The sequence below is a fragment of the Nilaparvata lugens genome, chromosome 13 (assembly GCF_014356525.2).
Source record: "Nilaparvata lugens isolate BPH chromosome 13, ASM1435652v1, whole genome shotgun sequence".
In the NCBI taxonomy this organism is placed as follows: Eukaryota; Metazoa; Arthropoda; class Insecta; order Hemiptera; family Delphacidae; genus Nilaparvata; species Nilaparvata lugens.
In genome coordinates, this window is record NC_052516.1 from 834,990 (window position 1) to 852,966 (window position 17,977).

The 17,977-nt window shown below is 33.8% G+C and overlaps 2 protein-coding genes across 2 annotated transcripts in view; one reads left to right on the plus strand and one right to left on the minus strand.

Moving 5' to 3' along the window:
* Positions 1-4,668, minus strand: part of LOC120354091 — a 40,841-nt gene extending 36,173 nt beyond the window's left edge. Inside the window, exons 1-4 of the mRNA XM_039440326.1 lie at positions 4,518-4,668; positions 4,037-4,162; positions 3,386-3,502; positions 1,209-3,071 (exon numbers count right to left, since the gene is read on the minus strand). Coding sequence (XP_039296260.1) covers positions 1,209-3,071; positions 3,386-3,502; positions 4,037-4,162; positions 4,518-4,571 — 2,160 coding nt within the window. The 5' untranslated portion in view covers positions 4,572-4,668. The remainder of the gene's footprint in view (positions 1-1,208; positions 3,072-3,385; positions 3,503-4,036; positions 4,163-4,517) is intronic.
* Positions 1-17,977, plus strand: part of LOC111059042 — a 336,110-nt gene that overhangs the window by 50,027 nt on the left and 268,106 nt on the right.

Here is a 17,977-nt window from a genome sequence, read left to right on the forward strand (position 1 = left end):
TGACGTATGAAAGAGGCTCCTCTTTCCTTTTATATTATCCTTGAAATGCAAAATTTCTAAAAATCTTGTACACACGTCGACGCGCAATAAAAAAGGAACATTTAGCACAATTAAATGTAAAATATATTTCAATATTTAGATAAAATAAAGAATTCAAAAACATAAAACCCAAATTAAGTGTAGAGTGAATTGCAATATTCTTGAAACTTATTCTACCTACTCTATTACATACACAAATAATTTTATTAGAAAAAGAAAAAATATTATTTTAATATTTCAAAGGCACAGATTCGTACATTAATAAATAATATTCATTCAATTAAAGAAAATTATTGCACAGTTGACAAAAATATGCACATTATGAAGGAATATGAATCGAATGAAATGATTAATATTATCTTCAAACCTACAGAAAGTTGAGAATGCTCGAGTTGATTAGTTTATAGCTTTCTATTTTTTTAAATCCAACATAAGTGTAGGTGGAAATCAATTCCATAATAATGAATCAAAAATATTCAAGAAAATCAATCAAGTCCATAAATTAAAATCATCTACAAATTCCATGTGAGCAAAATAAAAACAAGCTCAACAATTAATTCTTAAATCAATTATAGAATTCTCTGAAAGAATTGAAAAATAAAAATGAACAGCACTCTTCTTGGAGTGAATATAAATGATCCAAATTTTATCCAAACTAAACATTGACTGATAAAATATTTTTTGAGTATTATGAGGACAGTAGTTGGTTGTGGAAGTTGAAATTTTACAGGATAACCATGGAACAAGTTACATGTTAAAAGCACTTTTGGCCTGAACATCAGGAATGAAGAAGTGATAAAGTAGATTTGATAGACTATTATTTGAATCTAAATAGCAAGGAGATTAATGTTAAATCATCAATGAGAAAAATAGATTTTGAATATAAGTGATTATTTTGCTCTTGACTTGGATTTTTTCCCTGATTTTTTCTCATCAATTTCAAGATGTGGAAGATTGTCGTAAAAACTGTGGAAATCAGAAGGTATCATTGATTTCAATTCTTGTAGATGCTTGTATTTTGACATTTGAAGAGGTATTACACTTTCAAACAGTGCAGGTGCTTCCGTATTTTTTTCAACTTTCAAGAGCCTCTGTGGAAGAATTTCATAATCATTATCATAGTTTAGCTTGAAAAAAATTCCACTTGGAGTGTATTTCAGACAACTCACATCAGTGAGAACAGGATCTCCGGACTTTCTTCCCGGTCGAATCGACTCATAGTATTGAAGGTTTGGCACAGTGTAGTCCTTGAAAAAATCATGAGTCAAATATTTGACCTCATAAGGGAATGGCTTTTCTCTAGCCTCCTTAGTTGCAGTCACGTAGTCAGCAGGTACATGCACATCCCTATTTTTTAACTTACGTTCAATACATGCATGCACAGAGTCACACTCCATATTTGTATGGCCTTTCACTAGATATTTCTGCTCCACATCAATGTTATGCTTGATAGCAAAATGTAGTAGAGCATTTGCCATAATTGAGTTCCTATTTTGGTATGTACAACCATCACTGTAGATTACAATTGGTATTTTTCTTTCAAGACAATGATTTTCAAGGTAATCAATCAAACATGATGCAAAAGTCGATGCTTGTAGGTCTGCCTGAGTTTCATTCCACCAATAGTTGCAACAATGATGTGATGCAATATTATAAACAGTGAAATTGTGGCAACAAAGTTTCGTTTTATAATAAAACGCTTCTGCCTTTGTGAGCGGTGACAGCTTCACTGCTTCGAGGTCCATAGTCAATACATAGCATTCTTCTTTTATTGCTCTTTCCTTGTCATCCTCTTTTTCCTTCCTTGCTCGATCTTTTTTTGCAACATGCTTCATCCATTCTTCTTCAGTAATATTTCTCACTTCATAACCACAACAAGTGTCACATCTGTCTTTCCTAGGCTGGAATAGTGACAAATTATGACTTTCAAATATCACAAAAAATTTGGTCAACGATACTGGAGTTATTCCGTCTTCAGCACACTTCGATACATAGAACTCATAGAGTTGTTTTTTTGAGAAAAAAATAGGCTCCAAGTACAATTTTGTCGTTTGTTTTCTACAATAGTGACTAGGTAATTTCGGCAATACTTCAAAAAATTCTTGGAGATATTCGTCATTTCCACTATTTTCTTGAGATTTCTTCTTATTGTTTCTTTTACTTCTCTTTGTTAGGCGAGTTGATTCATCATTGGATTTTTCAAGACCCTCAATACTCATTTTTCCTTTGGTACGTTTTATCCAATTGTGAGCCATCCACTCATTTATCCCCAACGTATTCAAAAACATTTTTTTGCATACAATCTTTTTCTCATCTTGAATTTTCAGATAGTAGATATAAGAGTTGGAGCGTCGAGATGAGGCTCCAGGTTCCACGCTTGTTCTTTTCGCTGGCAATTGGTCTACTAAAGACGAAACAAAAACTTCCTTCTCTTTCCAATTTAAATCTCTCCAAAAATGTTCGAAAATAATTTGTCTGTCTTGCTTTGTGAAAATTCCACAATGTCGGTCATTAATTTTACTACATTTCTCGGATATGCATTTAGGGCCCATGGTCCGTTCCTCTCTGTCTGGCATTCTGGTAACTATCTTATTTTTATCTCTTTTGTAGCCAACATACTTTTCTCCCCTCATCCTTGCCTTCTTTGCAATATTTTTCTCCCAACTTTCAGGAACAGGTTTCTTGTTTCTTTTTCTAGCTATCCTTTCATCTTTATCTGTAGATTTTTTTGTAATATCTTGTGATGTGCTCTCAATAGGCATATGTTTTTCTGTAGAAGCAGTGCAAATAGGGTCATCAATTATCATTCCTGAAGCAATTTCCAGTTGCACACTCTTCAGTACCGGTACTTCAAATGACACATTCATATTCATATCGATATTGTCCGTATTCAAAACAGTCAAATTTGTAAAATCACACACTTGATTCTCTTGAAGCTCAACATAGGAATCGCAGGCGTTGCTTATAGATAGAATGGGTCCCGTGACAATCTGAGTGGTGGGATATTCTTGCACTTGTCCTGGCTCTGAATCCTGCAACAAAAAGATCAGAAAAAGGAATAATTAAGGTTCTGAAGATAAATCAATTCATATATCAAAAACACAAACACGACTCTTGATTAGTCTAATATTTTTATGTGAATGAGGAAGTTGTAAATTTAGTTGATTTATTGAATCTATGTTACTAGCAGAACTTGATAGAGTCTAGAGCATTTTCTATTCTCATAAATATTTCATGTTAGTTATAATAGAAATTGTATTTGTGAATAGTTTATTGTAGTTTTAGTTAGTGAAACGTCTCAATAATTTAGTTTGAATTTTTGAAAAAAAAACCAAGAAAAAATTACCATTTCAGGTACCATTTCTGGAGTCCCTTGAAACTCAATGGTATAAGAATCACACACGTTCACTAGAGTGTCAGTCTGAGAGGCAGGAAACTCTTGCACTTGTCCTGTTTCTGATATCTGCAACAAAGATAAAAATATTTCTTATTTTTGAATGGATCTCAAAACCAAAAAACAATCATACACGAGCGGAATTGGATAAATAAGAGACAATACTGTACACAATATGCACAAAAGCCGGTAGGCAGCTTTATAGTGTATAGGTAGTTGCTAAAATTTTCTTTTCCAAAATTCAAAATTAGTTTTTAGTTTTTTGGTTTGAGTGAAATTTGAAGTGAAATGTTCTTAAGAGATATAACCTAAGTTTGGACAAATTTTGATGAAAAAATTGGGTAATTTAGCCTACTCCTTTTGGGAGTAATCCTGTTGTACCTACCATTAAGTATGAACTGAAACTTGATAAATGATTGAATGACTAATAATATAAATAAATATAATATTATTAAAGGAAGTAATGATTGGGCATCTTAGGAAGTAATCTTTGTTTGATGTGGTATAGCAGTTTTACACTATGCGTGCCATAACATGCCCAAGCTGCGGATATGTGTGTCTAGACCTTAAATCAGTGAAAGAAACCAGTAAAAAAATAATTACCACTTCTGGAGTCTCTTGAAGTTCAAAAACATAAGAATCGCAGCCGCTGGTGCTTTCAAATGAAAAGGCTGGAGTCTCAATCTGAGAGGCAGGAAACTCTTGCAGCAATTGTCCTGTATCTGATACCTGCAGCAAATAAATCAGAAAATGAATAGCGGGGAATCTAAGAGAGATTTAATTCATGTATAAACTATACATAATGTATAAACTATTCCCATACGGTAATATAACCTAAACACCATCTTTTACCACACTTGTTGCATTATTATTATTATTATAGTTGGTTCCAATAACTCATATTTTTCTATAATGTAAGGTATGGAATATCAAAATATTAATAAAAAATCAAACTTACAGAGTACAATTGGGATTAATTTAAATTCAGGTAGGCCTATAGGCCTAGTAACATACGAATAGATACGGTAGGCTACCGGTAATGTGTAGACTAAATTAATTAGAAGTTATACAAGTGAATTCTTACCTTAGAATCAGAAACCATTTTCATAATCTTCTCAGTTCTTGAATTACTGAACATTTTTGAAGGCGATCACAGAAGATTATGCTCAATTAAATACTTTAAGAAAGAAAGCACAAAAGAACTGTCGGTAAGCAGCACACGATTTTGGCCAATGAGTTTGTTAGGTTAGCTTCTCATACGTGTTATTTGGGCGCGAAGTCGTGTTCCCAATACGAGGTATTCGAATTGGTGATCTTACGTTGTATTGGAAACCTAGGTAACGTATTAATGTTGATTTTCTGATACGTGATATTCGAAATTGGTTGATACAGGCTATTAGAACTTATTTTTAATAAATTCTGATACGTGCTACCGGAAATAGTGAATAACAGCTGAACCGTTTGTTTCTGATACTTGGGATTAGAACCATTGGAAAGAGCGCAAAAAATACTTTTAGAAGCGGTCATAAACCGAAAATGCTCAAAAATGCTCATACGTGGTATTAGAATGTAGCCATCGATATGATGAAAAAGAGAGAAATAAGCCATCTATTGGTACAGCATACAAAGGATATGGGGATTGAAACCATATGTGACTTTCTCAAGGCTGTAGTGTGAGAAAAGCGAGAAATTTTCTCTCAGAATATTAAACCCCACATAGTGACTTCAATTTTATGTACCATCTACATTAGCTTTGAAACCACATGGACTACAAAACTGGAGTAGGTTACCATATTCACACATGTGTGAACTTTTAGATCATCATTGCGGACTCCAAAACCTTGAAGATGAAAAAAGAATACGAGATAATGGGAAAAATGAATAAGATGGGGAATAATGAAAAAATCTGGTGTGGCGCACTCACAAAACTTTCCTTGCCGTTATGAAAATTTATCACCTGACGCTAGTGTTCACGCGCATCTCAAGTTTACTTATAAACAAATATCTGAGCCAGCTGTTCACAGGACAATAACGCTGGAGACATACAAGGTCTGCTATCTCTTCATAGTGAATCATTTGATAGAATCAATAGTTGCCAACAGTTTGGAATTATTGGATAATCACATTTTCTCGAATCTAGAGCTTATTTTCAATTTAAATTGAAAATGTTACTGAACATTAATTGTAGACATTTTCATGCTCAATCTTTTCCACTCGAAAGTTTTTGTTCAAATTGTATCTGAAGCTTGATAATTGGAAATCTAAAATAAAATTTTGCATAGATGGGGCGGAGCTCCTGAAATTTTTACAGATATGGGACTTGCGGCATTTGATAGAGCTTATCAATGATCATTTTAGGTATGAATTTAATCAATATCGTTGGAGCCGTTTTCGAGAAAATCGCGAAAACCCCTGTTTTTGACAACATTTTCTCCATTTTAGCCGCCATCTTGAATTGAATTTGATCGAAATTGTTCGTGTCGGATCCTTATAGTGTGAGGACCTTAAGTTCCAAATTTCAAGTCATTCCGTTAATTGGGAGATGAGATATCGTGTACACAGACACTCATACACACACACACACATACACACACACACACACACACACACACACACACATACAGACCAATACCCAAAAACCACTTTTTTGGACTCAGGGGACCTTGAAACGTAAAGAAATTTAGAAATTGAGGTACCTTAATTTTTCTCGGAAAGCAATACTTCCCTTACCTATGGTAATAGGGCAAGGAAAGTAAAAAGAATACGAGATTATGGGGAAAAATGAACCCATCCATGGACTTCGAACTGGAGCAATGTAGACTTGAAACCCTCTTAGGACTTTAAACCGAGGTACCATGTCTATAAGCGAGCTTGAAAGTCCTGTATGGTCTTGAAGCTCAACTTAAACCTAGCAACAAAAACATTTCCCATTCAAAACAAAAACTTCTAAAAAAAACCGATATTCCAGTTCCTGACTACTGATAAGTAAGATAGTTTCCACAGCAGGTATCCAGTTTTCAGAAAGATTATTGACCATTATCACATATTCTTCTTCTAACTTTCTTTTTCCGTCTCTTCTATTCTTCATCATCTTCTTCCACATCTGCTTCTCGCCTTTTCTCTAACATGTTTTCCTTCTTCTGTTTTGAATTTTCCTAATCTTTATCCCATCCATTCCTTGTTCTTGTTTAGTTCTTGTAACTGAGAGGAAAAAGTGGAATTTAAAATTTCCTCTCACTTGCTTAATTAACTTTGTGTTTCTCCCACGTGTGTAACAATTAACCCAGTTTTATATTTATCCTATTAAGGGGTTGGTGCTAATAAAGAGCATTATATGCTGGACTCGCACTCAGAAGTGACAGTGAATAGTGAAAATATAATCCTCATGATTACCAATTGGATATTCCCACTCAGCACTGACGAGTGAGTATGAATGATACCATTAGAACACATGTAAATTATATTTTCACTGTTCACTGTCACTGTTGTATACGAATCCCTTTATTCTATCTCTCTTGTTATAAGAATAATGCTTTTTTGTAATAATTATCATCAATTGACATCAACAAATAAATTACATTCAAATTTTCATTACGTTTAGAGAAGACGACAAGAGTAAAAATCTGGTGTGGCGCACTCACACAATTTTCCTTGCCGTTATGAAAATTGATCACCTGACGCTAGTGTTCCCGCGCATCTCAAGTCTACTATTCAAAGATTTGAGCCAGCTGGTGACAGGGCAATAACGCTGGAGACACACATGAGGTCTGCTATCTCTTCATAGTGAATGATTCAATAGAATCAACAATAATTTGCAATTGAATAATCATATTTTATCGAGTTTAAAGCTTATTTTCAATTTTAGGTGAAAATGTTACTGAACATTAATTGTAGAGATTTTCATGCTCAATCTACTCCACGTGATTTTTTTGGTTTCAATTGTATCTGAAGCCTGATAATTGGGAATCTATCTGCATTGATGGGGCGAAGCTCCTGAAATTTTTACAGATATGGGTCTTGTGGCAGTTGATAGAGCTTATCAATGACTATTTTAGGTATGAATTTGATCAAAATCGTTGGAGCCGTTTTCGAGAAAATCATGAAAAACCCTGTTTTTGACAAAATTTTCGCCATTTTAGCAGCCGTTTTGAATTGCATCAGATCGAAATTGTTCGTGTCGGATACTTATATCGTAAGGACCTTAAGTTCCAAATTTCAAGTCATTCCGTTAATTGGGAGATGAGATATCGTGTACACAGACGCACATACACTCATACACACACACACACACCACACACACACACACACACACACACCACACACCACACACACACACACACACACACACACACACACACACACACACACCACACACACACACACATACAGACCAATACCCAAAAACCACTTTTTTGGACTCAGGGGACCTTGAAACATATAGAAATTTAGAAATTTGGGTACCTTAATTTTTTTAGGAAAGCAATACTTTCCTTACCTATGGTAATAGGGCAAGGAAAGTAAAAATTACACATAAACTACTATCACTTGCATTTGGGGTTTTCAATAATAATTTTATTATTTATAGTGATCGAAATTATCTGAGAAATGATCAAATACTTTGAATCGTATCTGGAATAATTTTGAATCATACTATCAAACGGAATTGGAATAGTATGATAAATTGTCCCATACTTAATATGAATACTATGACTTGAACTTGGAATTTTCAATCGAAATATATGGTGAGGTGAAAGTTTGACCTTGTGAGAGTGGCTTGTCTAGGCCAATGACAGACGTTCACCTTGACAAGACATTAAACTACCAATCGTACTCCATGCTCATTATTTTCTATATTATCTTCTGCTGTTCTGTATTTTGGTTTCAGTTCACCATATATCAATAATGGAGTAACAACTGGGAAGAATATCTCTTGTTATTTCAATACAAAAGATTTATGGTATGACAAGTTCATGTCTATTTATTCAATATTGATCGTTTGTGAAACATTTCTAAAAGCAGTGTTGCTGCATGCAACATCTACTAGTAGTTCTGTGAACAGTAGACCTCACACAGTATTCTCATCCACAAGTACCTGATTGAAACTATAGACCTAATAGAAATACAGCAATAGACTGGCTTCTCCACACATCTGTGTAATAACTTGTCAGCTGATTTATGAAGAATAATTCTATAGTCTGATTTTTACTCTAATATTGGAATATGAAGGAGGCTCATTTTCCCTCTTATATTATCCTTGAAATTCAAAATTTCCAAAAACCTTGTATATACGTCGACGCGAAATTAAAAAAGGAACATACCTGTCAAATTTCATGAAAATCTATTACCGCGATTCGCCGTAAATGCGTATCATATAAAAATTTAAACATTAAGAGAAATGCCAAACCGTGGACTTGAATCTTAGACCTCACTTCGCTCGGTCAATAAAATCAGCGTTAAAAATCGGCCACGAAAAGATTAAGTCATTGCATTGCGAAGCTTCAATATCAATATTCATAATATGTTCTATATAAGTTCTTGTGTCAATGTTGAAAATGAAAATGAAAAAAATCTTTAATATGCGGAGTTAGGACTTCCAAGTCCTCTCTACCACTCAACCATGTGAATGTTCATGAATTCCAATTAGTCTACCAGATATTTTTCTAATTAGAAATTCAAGGAAGTTGAGGAATGTGAAAAAATTCTAGACAGAAATTCAAGGATGCTGAAGAATGGAAGAATATACTGGAATCCAAAATGTCTTTGATTGGTAGAAGTTAACAGTTATCAATGTATCCCATGTTTACTATTGTACTCAACTGGAATAGATTCAATGATATTCGTATTTGAGAATCGACAAGGTATTGATAGAAATATTGCTAGAAAAGTCTTTAATAGGACAAGTAAAGGCTATCGTAAGGAATGTAAAAATATGAGTTTGAATGTGAACAAGTAGTATTTTGGAGTGGTTTTGAAAGAACAGCTGACGGTACAACCGATAGAATGTTACATTCTATTCTCACTGAATACAACTGACAAACAGCTGACAGCTGAATATTTTCTCATGGAGATGGAAAAACTGAGTTAAATCGAAACAACAACGTGAACCGAGCCGGCTTACAATAGTGCACGATGTAAATGCGGAATCAATCTTTTTTATTCTTCTCTTTTTATATTCTTAAATTTAATCAGATGAGTAAATGGGAATGTAACCAGTTTGTTCATGAAGAAAGAAAACCTGGTGCTACTAAAAACTGTGATTTTTCTGTATTTGAACAGAAAAATGAGTTGATAAACATGGAGCCAATTTATTAATTTGACCTATCCCCTATCCCGGTCGTGTGTAATGTGGAGGATATTTTATATCCTTCTTAGAGAATTGAAAATTATTTGTTGAAACACCGCCGATTTATGAAGTTACATCACATTATTATATTATCGTTATTCTAATTGCATTCAATCTTTATTCTCATTGATTAATTGTTTATACTTTCTAAAAATTCGTTGAAGAATTAGCATTACCGTCATTTAATGTAAATTAGTGTATAAGCCAGTAAATATTGTAACATACATAAATAAAGTAATCTAATTAATGCACGAGGAACTCGCATGGTGAAACCAGAAATGAACGGAATATATTATTTCTCTATGGTGAAACGAGCAAAAGTATAATTTCTCATCATTCAATCAACAAATGATAACTTTCAATAACATCAAGTTTGAATTATTCATTCATCATTCATAGACAAAATATATATAATCCAGATGGAAACAACAGTTTTGGAACAAAACTGTTTTGGAACAATAATTTCAAATGAAGAATCTAGAGATTATGTAGATTTTATGATCAGATACACACACAATTCCAATGTCAAGTCCAATATAAGATTTAACCTATCAACTATAATTTTTAATTTATCTCACTCTTGAACAATAAAATTACGACAAATACTGTTATGTCGTATTTTAATTGTTCAAAAGCGATTATTAATAAACAAGCAGTTGGTAATAGAAACAAACATTGAAGAGAATGTATCTCAATCAACTCTCAAACGCGAAAACAAACACCAAACTTGTATCACAATTGATAAAATATTTGAAAATATTATAGTTAACCCGTGCTCCGCTGGGGTCCAATTAGAAACCTGACAAACTGAACACTTGACCAACTAAAATCTTGTAGAATTTAAAATATGCCTATAACCATCCTCGGTAAATTAAGAATCTATAAGCAAAATTTCAAGTTAATCAGTTGAGTAGTTCAGACGTGATGATGCATCATTCGTGAATTTCCTATCCCCTACGTGTATAAGCCAATTCTTTACTTCATTATATTATTATAGACCAGTAGGTAACCCAAGCTCCGCAAGGGTCTAATAAAAAAATTGGCAAACTGGAAGCACTACCCACTGAAATCTTAAAGAATTCAAAATAGGCCTATAACCATCCTCGGTAAATTCAGAATCTATATGCAAAATTTCAAATTAGTCAGTCCAGTAGCTCAGACGTGATGATGCGTCATTCGTAAATTTCTTACACTATGCGGGTGTAAGTCAATTCTTTACTTCATTATATTATTATAGACTAGTAGGTAACCAATGCTCCGCGAGGATTTGATGAAAAACTTGACACCCTGAAAACTTATCAATCAATCCATTAACAAATTTTATTCTGTCAAATTGAAAACAATACAATACTATGAATCATAAAAATAATAGAAAAGCAAGAAATACTAATAAGATTCCAATAACACATAAACTCTCAAGTTAAAAATATCTTGCTTTCTATCTGACAAAGCCAGCAAAACTCAAATTTTAGAGAATTCAAGATAGACCTATAATCAACCTAATTAAGAATCTATAAGCAAAATTTCAAGTTAATCAGTTCGATAGCTCAGACGTGATGATGCGTCATTCGTGAATTTCCTATCACGTATGTGTATAAGCCAATTCTTTCCTTCATTATTATCATAGATTTCAATTGAAACCACGAAAACAATAATTTGGATTACTTATCTAATCTATTATTCATACAATCTGTTTTAGCATTCATACCGTTTGTAAGTGTTTATCTTTTCACAAATAATCTGTTTCAAACTTCAAATTCCTGAAGATCATTCCTGAATTAAAGCACTGTCGGTTCACGACTCTTCCCTGATAAGTTATGAATCTCAATCATGATTAAAATACTAGGATGAAGATTTTTGAGGACCATTTTCTATTTGATTTAATTTGAATTATTTTTGTGTTTTTTATTGTACAATAATATTATCATTGATTTAATTCTATTTGATTTAATTTGAATTATTTTTGTGTTTTTTATTGTACAATAATATTATTATTGATTTAATTCTATTTGATTTAATTTGGATTATTTTTGTGTTTTTTATTGTACAATAATATTATTATTGATTTAATTCTATTTGATTTAATTTGAATTATTTTTATGTTTTTTATTGTACAATAAGATTATTATTGATTTAATTCTATTTGAATCATTTTTGTGTTTTTTATTGTACAATAATATTGTTATTGATTTAATTCTATTTGAATTATTTTTGTGTTTTTTATTGTACAAAAATATTATTCTTATGTATGAGTTCTTGTAAGAGTATGTAGAACTGACAGCAGATTGTAAATAATATTGTTTTGTTTTTTATGAGGAATAAAGAACTTTTGAATTGAATTGAATTTAGTTCCACAACACTATTACCTCTACTACTACACATGTTCTACCTGTATAAATTGAAAACACCAATATCTTTCAAGTAACTTAACTCCATGTACGTTGAACGAAGAAAATGAATTTGAAAACTGGGATATTATCAAGTTGTAAGTTGTCGGCCAGGATCCATCCATCTCACGAGAACAAGTCCACAACTTATTTCACCAACTTATTGAACGATATTATAAGTTGCTGAAGTCCTCACTCACTCAATATACAAAGTTTGTATTGAAGGTGCAACGTAAACTACCTTGCCGCAGTTTTCAAGCTATCAATTCAAAATATGAAACCTTTGCTCTCCAATGTAACCCTTCCAGTAGAGTATTACTTTTCGTATAGTTTATAACTTGTATTTCGATGGTTTTTAACCTTCATCCACATATATTACATACAATATTATATACTTGTGTGCTTCAAGGAGTATTCTTGTATACTTCACGAAGTATACTTGCATACTTCAAGGAGAATACTTCTACATGAAGTTGACTCCATGAAGTATACTTACATACTTGTATTTCAAAGAAGTTCTATTCTCTACCCTCATGTTGAATGGAACATTTCTGATATCAGGAAGTTCAGGTGTACAAGTACAGGTTTACTAGTGGAATTCATTCACGCCTGACTGACTTGGGGATTTCTCAGATATTTAGAGTTATTAGTTACTCCACTCCTACTGGCGTTATTCAAAACTCGCATGTTTTTCAAGGGTTAAAGTAGGCCTGGTGATTGATCAATATTGCTTTCAGTAAATAAGAATTTGAAATGATTAGAATAGAATGACTTTAAATATGAAAAGAAAATAAAAATCTCAGTACCTTTTTTTTGAAATATTTTGTGATAAAATATAATGTGATACAAGTAGCCCTACAGAAAAGAGATAGAATGACTTTGTATTTGATAACGTGGAGGAGTTTGGATAGTAATGTCCACACTGCCACTCAACCAAGCCGTTAGAAAAAACTCTAAATAACATTCAAAAATACAGAATAGAAGCAAAAATAACAATAGAATGTGATAAATATGAGGGTCTAAATGCGGAAATATTGGTCCAATATCTGAATGTATTTCAATTGAAGAGTTAAGATGATGTTGGGTTCAAGTATTTCATACTAGCAGGTACCACGTGCTCCGCAAGGGTCTATTTTAAAACTTGACAAACTGGAAACTTGACGTGATGAAATCTTGAAGAATTGAAAATAGGCCTTTAACCATTTCCGGTTAACTAAAAAATCTATATGCAAAATTTCAAGTTAACCAGTCCAGTAGTTCAGACGTGATGATGCATGCGTCAAACATAATTTTCCTATCACCTACGTGTATAAGCCGGTTCTTTCCTTTATTATAGTACTAGCCGTCAGGCTCGCTTCGCTCGCCATATCCGTCTAGCCAGGGGGCTCCGCCCCCTGGACCCCCGACTGGATCGTCCAAGAATGAGATCAGCAGGCTCGCTTCGCTCGCCTGCATTTTTCATTTGAGCGTTTTTATCATATGTTAGGACAATCCAGTCGGGGGTCCAGACTAAACGTCTGGCTAAATGGATATGGCGATCGAAGCGAGCCTGACAGCTAGTAATATAATATTTCCAGGATTGAAGTAGCAGTGCCTAATCAATTTCTCCGCGATAAATGCATTTAAATCTTCAACTTGATGCCAACCTAACAAAGTCAACTCAACTTAATGCCAACCTGACAAAATTATTAATTTAGTTGCCAGTTAACAACTATTTCGAAGAGGTAATCTATCTAGATTATAGTTCTATAGTAACATATGATATGGAAATTTCAATTATAATATTAAGAGATTGGGAGAATAAGAATATACATGCTAAAAGACGAACTTCAAACCCTTAAAAACAACCCTTAGAGTTAAAATATTGACAAAAGATTTCTTAGTGCGCCTCTAAAGGGCCAACTGAACATACCTACCAAATTTGAACGTTTTTGGTCCGGTAGATTTTTAGTTCTGCGAGTGAGTGAGTGAGTGAGTGAGTGCCATTTCGCTTTTATATATAGATAGATAGATAGATAATCAATTAAAGGTATTTGATAGTTTAGATATTAGATGTTAACCCTTGAATATAATACAATGCAATATAATATAACAAGAATTCAATCCTTGTTCTTTAGTTTGAACTTGGAAGATTGACTCCGAGATGAACTTGAAAACGGACAATAACTGCTTGAAAATTAACCATGAAACTTGAAAATGAACTTTGGTTGCTGCTCTACTAGCTATAGGTCTCCCCATTTTATAAGCTCATTAAATCTCATTCCAAATTCAGATTCCCATTCAGCAGCGCAACCTAGTGTCCGACTCTCGTACTTGCAATTCTGGAACTTCGAAACAGTCACTAATTACCTTGCAATTAACCTCAAAATGAACAATAATTGCTTTCCATCGTAATCACTGTTTCATGAAGAACTTTATCACTCTATTCTAGAGACTGGTCGAGAAGCGGAGTAATACTCACTATATATTTTCATTTTGGAAATGATTTGGATTTATCAAAATTTTATTCTATCATCACTCTATCTAAAGATGCGTACAGACATCTGCGCCACTAACATGCGCATTCCACTTTTCATAGCTGATGCTATGGAATGAACTTCCTTCATTAATTCTGGATTTTTTTCAAATCTATATCCTCCGTCCTTCATTTTAAAGCAATTTTAAATTTTGGTTACCATGGAAAAAATTTTAATGTGAAATTTTCAGTTCAATATTTTTATCAACATTTTTATAGTTTTTGCTTTTTGAATGTGATTTTGTGTTTGAAAATAGTTTTCTTGATTCTAAAATTTATAAAATAGAAACTCAGGAAGTGAAAGTGCAAATATTTAGTGAGAAAACATGAATATCCGAATACATAACCTATAAACTTGAGTGTTGATAGGAAATGACATTGGGTAATACGGCAAGGCAGAACATCCAAAAGGATCTCTCTGCCGATAAAAGCCATGGGAATAAATACTTTTAAAGCAATGTTTCAAGCACGTGTGAAATACAGTAAATTATAGCACAACGCATCGTGCCATTATTTAATGACAAAAATTTTGTCAATTATCGAATTTAGTCAAGATTAGATGATTTAGATTATTGTGAATTATTAAGTGAAACTGATGTATTGTACTGTAACCGTCCCCAGATGGGGGTAGAAGAGAGATCTCTAAATTTGAACAACAAAATTTGCATTCTATTCAATTTTGAGATTTATTTAATAATTTAAACTACTAGAATTTCAACAACAAAATATTCGAAAACATTCTATTGCATATTCTATAAGCCGAGGTAACTATCTTTAAAATTTTGATAACTGTTTGTCTGGAATTCTAACGGGTTACGATGGTAGCGTGATCCTTATTCATTTTACTACTACAAGGAATAATTTGGGGACTTGGTCAATTTGGGTTTCTGAAACATGAGCTAGTAAATATAATGCCACTCGCTATCTTTAGAACTATTAATCTCATCACGACTGAAACTTTGCACTACACTACGTTGTTGGTGTTGACATTCATAATAAACCATAAAATACATACACAATTCAAACTACTTTAAATAATTTTACGAAATCGAATCAAACATTTTGAAAATTTATCTTCTTCTTCTTCTGCTAGTGCCTATTCGTTCCGAATATTGGCGATCAGCCTGACTATGGATATCTTATTTACAGCCATCCTGAAAAGTTCTGTTGTAGTTTTGGAGAACCAGGTACGCAGGTTTTTCAGCCATGATATTCTCCTTCTTCCTGGTCCTCTTCTGCCATAGATCTTTCCTTGGAGAACGGATTTCAGCAGGCCGTATTTTTCTTCAGTGCGCATTATAATTATGGCCGAAATATGCAAGCTTTCTGCTCTTGATGATGTTCATCACTTCCAAATCCTTATCCATTCGCACCAATACAGCTTTGTTGGTCACTCTGTTCATCCATGAAATTCTCAACACTCTTCTATACAGCCACATCTCAAAAGCCTCGAGTCTTTTTTCAGTTGACTTGGTCAATGTCCATGACTCCATCCCATAGAAAAGTATTGAGAAAATCTAGCAGTGGAGGAGTTTGATTTTGATGTGCATATTAAGGTTGTGACTCTTGATCAGTTTTGCCATCTGATTGAATGCAGCCCTCGATTTTTTCTATTCTGCAGTTTACCTCTTGAGAATGATCTCATTTCTCATTGATCAAGGTTCCCAGATACGTGAACTGTTGCACCCTCTCTATCGGCTTGGTGTTAAGCATCAAGTCACATCCTCCCACTGCTCCCTTACTTATCACCATGAACTTTGTTTTGTTTACATTGAATTCCAAGCCATATTGTTCACTGACGCCTCCTATCTTGTTCACAAGCTCCTGCAGGCTGTTCATGCTGTCAGCGAAAATTACAGTATCATCTGCATATCTGATTGTTCAAGCGTTCTCCATTTAACAATACTCCCATTCCAGTATTCTCAAGGGCCTCCCTGAAGATTTCCTCTGAATAAAGATTGAATATCAATGGTGAAAGGATGCAGCCCTGCCCAACGCCTCGAAGAATGTCAACCGCATTGGTCTGCTCCTCTGCACTGATCCTTATAGTAGAGGTTTGATTCTAATACAGGTTTTGAATGATTTGAAGATCTTTCTCATCCATTCCTGTGCTCCTCAAGATCTCCATCATTTTTACATGCTGAATCCTATCGAATGCCTTCTTGTAATCGATCAAATTCATACACTACGTATATTTCATCACATGTAACACGTTCAATTAGGGCCTTCGAGACCCGAGGCTACCTCTACATTCTTATCTGATTCCGGCCGCGGCTTTATTGGAACTGATCTTTTCCACGCAAATCATGTACCCCTTCCACCAACGAGACGACGGTCCACGTGGAGGCAGAGCACAATTCCGTCGGAAAGGAAAGTGCAAGTTTGAAATATTCCCAAACACTCGTGTATTTTCCATCGCTAATGGAAATACAGTTCCGTGAGAATACTTCAACCCTGCATGAAATTGGAGTCTTCCCTGACGCAAATTAGTAAAAACTTAATGTGAGAAAATTTATTTTTCAACAGAAAAATAAATTTCTCACGACAAAAAAATCACACGGAAAATTCAACTACAAGATTACCAAAGTCTCATTATTGCTAAAGTCCTAATACTAATCTTTTTTAAATGAAACAAATAAATAAATTTATTCCAATATCAGAACCATTACAGTACATTTGAAATGAACATAGTCTAGTTGCTCATTTACTTCGTGATGAATGAAAGTCTTTTCTCGCATGACGTCACGTCCCAAGTCAATGAATGGCGCATTGCATGGGTCAACATGGATTTTAAAATAGGAGAATCAAGCCAATGTCAAGGGAAGAAGCGTGAAGAAGAAGTAGAAGAAAAAAAAGGATAAGAAGAAGAAAAAGAAAGAGAAGAAGGAGAACAGTTGACAGGTCCTCTAGACGGTTTTGTTTTGTGTGAATTGCTGGTGTGATTGATTACTGTGATAAGAATTATTATTGTAAGCTGATAGCGTACAGTTTTTCAAGATGGTGGGTGGAAATTGAGAGAGAGAGAGAGAGAGAGAGAGAGAGAGAGAGAGAGAGAGAGAGAGGAGAGATAGAGATTATTGTAAGAAAGGTGGAGTGATGAGAGTGAGGATGTGGAAAGAGTGAGGAGTGAGATAGAGTGAGGTGAGAGAAAATGTAAGGAGCGAGAAAGAGTAAGAAGAGAGAATGATTGAGGAGAGAGGAAGAGAACGATTGAGAGAGAGAGAAAGTTTGACCATTATTTTTCCGTGACTAGCTAGGTTGTTGGTTTTGATTTTTTTATTTATGTGAGCACGCGACCG